This window comes from Myotis davidii, unplaced genomic scaffold (assembly GCF_000327345.1).
Source record: "Myotis davidii unplaced genomic scaffold, ASM32734v1 scaffold73, whole genome shotgun sequence".
In the NCBI taxonomy this organism is placed as follows: domain Eukaryota; kingdom Metazoa; phylum Chordata; class Mammalia; order Chiroptera; family Vespertilionidae; genus Myotis; species Myotis davidii.
In genome coordinates, this window is record NW_006286675.1 from 2,562,548 (window position 1) to 2,568,901 (window position 6,354).

The window sequence follows — 6,354 nt, forward strand, 5'->3', positions numbered from 1 at the left end:
TGGTTTGGTCAGAGCTAGTGCACATAACCCTTACATGGAACTGTTCAAAGTTGATGAGTCCCTCTAGAGCAGCATGGGAACTGTGAAGTCAGAAACATGGGTATTTGTATTCTGTAATTCCCAACAACTGTGTGGCTTGAGTAAGTTTTTTAAATTCTCTGAACCTATAAAATTGAACTGACAACTCCTAACCTCACGTGGTTTAAATGAGGTAAAATCTGTGAGATTTTGGTCACATAGTAGATGCTCAGTAAAGATTAGTAGAAAGGAGTTCATATTTTGTAGAAGGTTAGTTCTAAAGACAAATGCAATTGAAGACAAATATGGTGTAAATTACTCTTTATTACCTGAATGTGTTCCTGCAGAAATTTAGAGAAGGCTGACAATAGTAAAGCCATGTTACAAGCCTTCAAGACGCCGAAGGCATGAAGGTCCTTAAAATGGCTATAAGAAAAAAAAAATACCCTTTAAAAAATTCCTTAATTGTCCATAAAGTACAATAATCAAGGTGCGTGGACACCAAACCACCCCATCCTGTAGTTCTTAGGTACTAACAGTTAAGAAAACAACGTTTAAGAAAACCGAGACAGCCCAGCTGGTTTGGCTCAGTGGATAGAGCGTCAGCCTGTGGACTGAAGGGCCCCCGGCTTCAATTCCAGTCAAGGGCACATGCCTGGGTCGCAGGCTCGATCCCCAGTAGGGGGTGTGCAGGAGGCAGCTGATCAATGATTCTCTCTCATCACTGATGTTTCTATCTCTCCCTTCCTCTCTGAAATCAATAAAAATATATTTAAAAAAATAAAGAAAACTGAGATAGGCTGAAGAAAGAAACAAAAGGAAAGTTCATTTTCAGATATGGAGCTATTCAAACCATTCTGTCTTTAAAGTATTATTAATCCTTAAAAAGTTGGGGATGGATGAAAAATTCTAAAGGATCCATGTTCACCTGTATGTAGAATTTACTCTTCTCTATAAATTCTTCAAAACGTTAACACAAAAATAGATTAATTTTTGCTTGTGATTAAAGTAAATAACATTGTCACCTCTTAAGGAATCAATCATTACATATCTCTATGACCCTGTAATGAAAAATCTGTGGGGCTTGCCCAGCGTTCCTTTTCCTTTTTTTCTAGTAATAGTATCTGGCTTCTGTTAGGGAACTGCCCCGCCTCCCTCTCTGGGCAGGAGTGGATATGAGTCCAGGCCCACCAATCATACTGCCTGTCTTAACCAACTCTGGCTGCTATTTCACTATACCATAGACCAGGGGCCCTCAAACTTTTTAAACAGGGGGCCAGTTCACTGTCCCTCAGACCGTTGGAAGGCCGAACTATAGTTTTAAAAAAACCTATGAACAAATTCCTATGCACACTGCACATATCTTATTTTGAAGTAAAAAAACAAAACAGGAATACAATATTTGTATTTGCATGTGGCCCGCGGGCCATAGTTTGAGGACCCCTGCCATAGACTATGTGTCTTAAACAACAAACATTTCTTTCTCACAGTTCTGGAGACTGGAGCTCGGGGACCTGTCTGGTGAGAGCTCTTTTCCTGATTTATGGTTGGCTACCTTCTGCTGTTCTCAAGTGGCAGAGAGAGAGAGTGCTAGTCTTTCTCTCTTTCTAAGGACATCAATCCCATGATGGAGGCTCTACCCTTATGACCTCATCTAAACCTAATTACCTCTCATTAATAAATTTTATTTTATTTGCATTTTTCTAATAACTAGGGATGTTAAACATCTTTTCATGTGCTTATTGATTGTATATCTTCTTTGGAGAAATGTCTATTCATGTTATTTTCTCACTTTTGGATTGGGTTGTTTGTTGTTGAGTTGTAGGAGTTTTTCTTCATATTTTCAGAATATTAATTACTTAACACGTATGACTTGCAAATATTTTCTCCCATCCTGTGGGTTGTGTTTTTGTTTGTTTGCTTGTTTTTGTTTTTACAGAGAGGAGGGGAGAGGGATAGAGAGTTAGAAACATCGATGAGAGAGAAACATTGATCAGTTGCCTCCTGCACACTCCCTACTGGGGATGTGCCCGCAACCAAGGTACATGCCGGAATCGAACCTGGGACTCTTCAGTCTGCAGGCCGACACTCTATCCACTGAGCCAAACCAGTTAGGGCTGTAGGTTGTGTTTTAACTCTCTTGATAGTGTCCTTTGATGCATAAATGTTTTAAATGTTGATGAAGTCTAGTTTATCAATTTTTTTATTTCTTTGCCTGTGCCTTTGGTGTCATATCCAGCAAATTATTGCTAAACCTAATATCATGAAACCTTTTCCCAATGTTTTCTAAGAGTTTTATAGTTTTAGCTTTTACACTTATGTCTTTGATCCATTTGAATTAATTTTTCTGTAATGTCAGATTCCAACTTCATTCTTTGCATGTGGCTATCTATTGAAAAGACTGTCCTTTCCCTATTGAATGATTTTGGAACTCTTCTTGAAAATCATCTGACCATACATGTGAGGGTTTATTTTTAGGCTCTCTATTTTATTCCATTGGTCTGTCTGTCTGTCCTTATACCAGTACTACTGTTTTGAAGGAAGCAATGATTTTAATCATATTAAATATTAACATGATAGATTGTTGCTTGTATGCAGATGTCTCACTATATTTTATTTATGTTTTGGGAAATTTGGAAGGGGCTTGGTGTTGACATGTCATGCATTATAATTTCTCCCATGTAAAATAATGGGAATCAGGCTTCTTCCAGTCTGTGTTTTCATACAGAATATCTGATTCCCAAAACAGATTAATGATGCTAAGCAAGAGATTCTGTATTTTATTTCTACCCCTTATTGATTATTTCTACATGTTTAGACATTCACACTTAACATAAAGTCAAAAATAAATCAAGATCTTAGAATCAGTTTGTTGATATCAACCAAAATTCCTGATGGAATTTTTAAATGGATTAGATTGAATCTATATATCTATTTGGGGAAAACTGACATCTTAACAACATTGAATCTTCTAATCCATGAACAAAGTATATGAGTTGCCTCTGTTATCTTTGATTTCTTTCAAGTGTTTTGTTTTTAGCAAACAAATCTTGCACAACTTTTTTTATTTTTAATTCAATTTCAGAGAGGAAGGGAGAGGGAGAGAAAGAAGCATCAATTATGAGAGAATCATTGATCAGCTGCCTTCTGCACGCCCCTTTGCTCACACACCCCCCCCCCCACTCCGCCCCGAGGATTGAGCCCGAAACCCAGGCATGTGCCCTGACCGGGAATTGAACCCGGGACCCTTCAGTCCACACACCGATGCTCTATCTGCTGAGCCGAACTGGCTAGGGCTTTTTAAAAATAAAGAAAAATCTTAAACAAATAAGGAAAAAACAAAAAACCACATTTATTCTTGACTGCCATGTGTTGGGTCTCTACATTATTGTTTTTAATCCTTTCAATGACCCAGTGACATATGTGGCAATGTCCCCATTTTATAAATGAGGAAACTGAGGCTAAGAGAACAAAGGTTGCCTTGCTCAGGGTCACAGATCCTGGAAACCCAGCATAGACATGTCTCCCTGGCTCCAAAGTCCATGTTTGGGCCATTCTTCCTCCTGTCTCCCCACCCCAGTTATTTGTAAGGATCAGACCTGCGGATCAGGAATGTGATTTTCCATCTCGAAGGCCGAAATCAGAGTGGGGCTTGTTATTAAGTAATCCACCAGACAGCCCTTGATTAGCAATGGAAGTGAAATTCTACCAGACTCTGGGGATGCCATTTAGCAATATTAAATTTAGGGCGTAAATTAGTCTGACTGGAGAGTTCATTCCCTCCTGGTTCTGGCAGTTGTCATGAGAGAGATGTCTAGTGGGAATTCTGCCTCCTGGTTCAGGTTTTCTGTAGACAAGATTCCAGAAGCCCAACTTTCCCACAGCATCTCAACTGCCCTGCCTTCGATTTGTTGTTTAGCCTCTCCATTCCCTGCAAGACCATGAACAGCAGCTCAAGGATCTCCCCACCTTGCTCAGCACTGACTCCCAGGCCCTTCCAGCGCTGCAGTGCCTGGCACGTAATAGCACTCCACACAAGTTCGTTTTATTAGTTGATTGATTAACACATAATTGAAAATGTGCCCTAGCCAGTTTGGCTCAGTGGATAGAGTGTTGGCCTGTGGACTCAAGAGTCCTGGGTTCGATTCCAGTCAAGGGCTTATACCCGGGTTACGGGCTCGATCCCCAGTAGGGGGTGTGCAGGAGGCAGCTAGCCAATGATTCTCTCTCAACATTGATGTTTCTATCTCTCCCTCTCCCTTCTTCTCTGAAATCAATAAAAACATATTTTTAAAAAAAGAAAATGGGAAGAAGCCTTGCCGAGCACGTGGCTCTGCCCAAAAATGGAGGACCCAGGACTGGAGTCTTCCACCTTCCCCAGCATGTTGCCTCTGCCGCCTACATGACTGCTTTTGAGGACACAGAGAGAAGCCCTAAGGTCTGGCACTTTTTGGCAATATTATCTGCTTGAAAATTATACATGCAGAGATGTATCTGATCTTCCACAAAAAGATGGAAAATGTTCTCTTTGTTGAGATTTCTCATTGAAGCTATTAATGTTTAAATGTAGGAATTACATCTCTTAGGACCACAGAATGTGACATGATGTTTAAAAAGCACCGGAGAGGATAATCAGGAATGCAATGGAAAAATAAAAAAATAATAAATAAAAAATAAAAAAATAAAGAAAGAAAGAAAATGTAGCTGCTCCCAAATTAAGTTGAATTGTGTGTGCCAGGGTGTGCAAAATTCCCAATGGTCAGGTTAGCACCACCGAGGGAAACTGCCTCGCTGGCACCTCCTGGTCTTTGAGAGTTTTCCAGGGGCAATCACTGGCAAATCACTCCGTAGCTCTTCCCGTTGTGAGGTTTAGCCTGGTCACTGTTCCCTTCTTCTAGCCTTCTGCCTTTCTTCCTTCCACCTCACTTGGGTGACCACAAAAGGCTCCCATATGCCAGTGCCTCTTCAAAAGCAAGAAAGAGGGGCCCTAATTTTTGGTCCATGCTTTAAAGAATTCCTATTCACAAACACATACATGAGATTTTGGTAGAGAACACACAGGCACTTCGTCATTTGGGATCTGGTGCTCAGTACCGGCACTGTTCAACCCATAACCCTAAGCATCCACTCCCACAACTCAGAGCCATGTTTGCCCACACCTCTAAAGAAAAGACAGCTGCATCCAAATAGTTTCAGTGGATTGTGCCACTGCTAACATCCAGACAGACACTGTTTAAGGGACTAGAGGGCGATATGAGCAGTAGAACCACTTGGATAAAAGAAAAGACAAATCAATGTACCCATCAAACCCTTCTCCCTCAGATAACATGACTGCCATAGATTCTTGCACAACAAAGCATTGCTTCCTAGTAGTGCCAAGTGTACACGGTCTTGCTGCTTTCCAGGTTCTAACTCATGATTCCAGAAGTGCCCAGAAATTAGCTCTATTTTCATAAGAGCCGCACATGGTAACTGAGGAACATTTTGCAATATTGACAGTTTTATTTCTTTGCTTTCATGTTTGCCTAGATGTAACATGAGTGATATGTGATGCCAGTTCTTTGCATGGGCAATGAGATGGACACTGGTATTGCAAATGAACTTGAAAATGGTTTTACTTACATCAAAATATTTAACTAAATTTTCAAAAACTAATTTCAGGTCTACATAAATAATTTTGATTTTAGCCCTAACTGGTGTAGCTCAGTTGGTTAGGTGGTGCCCCATGCACTGAAAGGTTGTCAGTTCAATTTTCTATCAGGGCACATGCCCTGGGTTGCACGCTTGATCCTTGTAGGGGGAGTGAAGGACGTAGTTATGGATGTTTCTCTCACATCAGTGTTTCTCTCTCTCCATCTCCCCTGCTCTCTCACTAAAAAAATCAATTTAAAAATCTTTAAAAGTAATTTTGATTTTAAAATTTAACATTCACTTAGTATGATTACATCTTGCCTTCTAGCTTTAACAATTTTTCATATTTTAGGAGAAAAATAACTTTTGAGAAAACATACATGAACTATTTTTAAAATTTTAATAATTTACGTTTGCTGAAATTACATTTTTTTTGGTAATTGCAGTTGAGATTATATAGACTATGTCAACCCAGGTGTTTATATTCTTTTTTAATTTAAAAAATTTTTTTTTATTGATTTCAGAGAAGAAGGGAGCGGGAAAGAGAGATAGAAATATCAATGATGAGAGAGAATCATTGATTGGCTGTCTCCTGCACACCCCACAATGGGGATTGAGCCCGCAACCTGGGCATGTGCCTGTGGCTGGAATCAAACCTGGGACCCTTTAGTCTGCAGGCCGGCGCTCTCTCCCCTGAGCCAACCC

General features: G+C 40.0%; 1 protein-coding gene across 1 annotated transcript in view; it reads left to right on the plus strand.

Moving 5' to 3' along the window:
• The first annotated feature begins 5,595 nt into the window (after positions 1 to 5,595).
• Positions 5,596 to 6,354, plus strand: part of MTMR14 (myotubularin related protein 14) — a 62,331-nt gene continuing 61,572 nt past the window's right edge. Inside the window, exon 1 of the mRNA XM_006758355.2 lies at positions 5,596 to 5,605. Within this exon, the coding sequence (XP_006758418.1) occupies positions 5,596 to 5,605 (10 nt within the window). The remainder of the gene's footprint in view (positions 5,606 to 6,354) is intronic.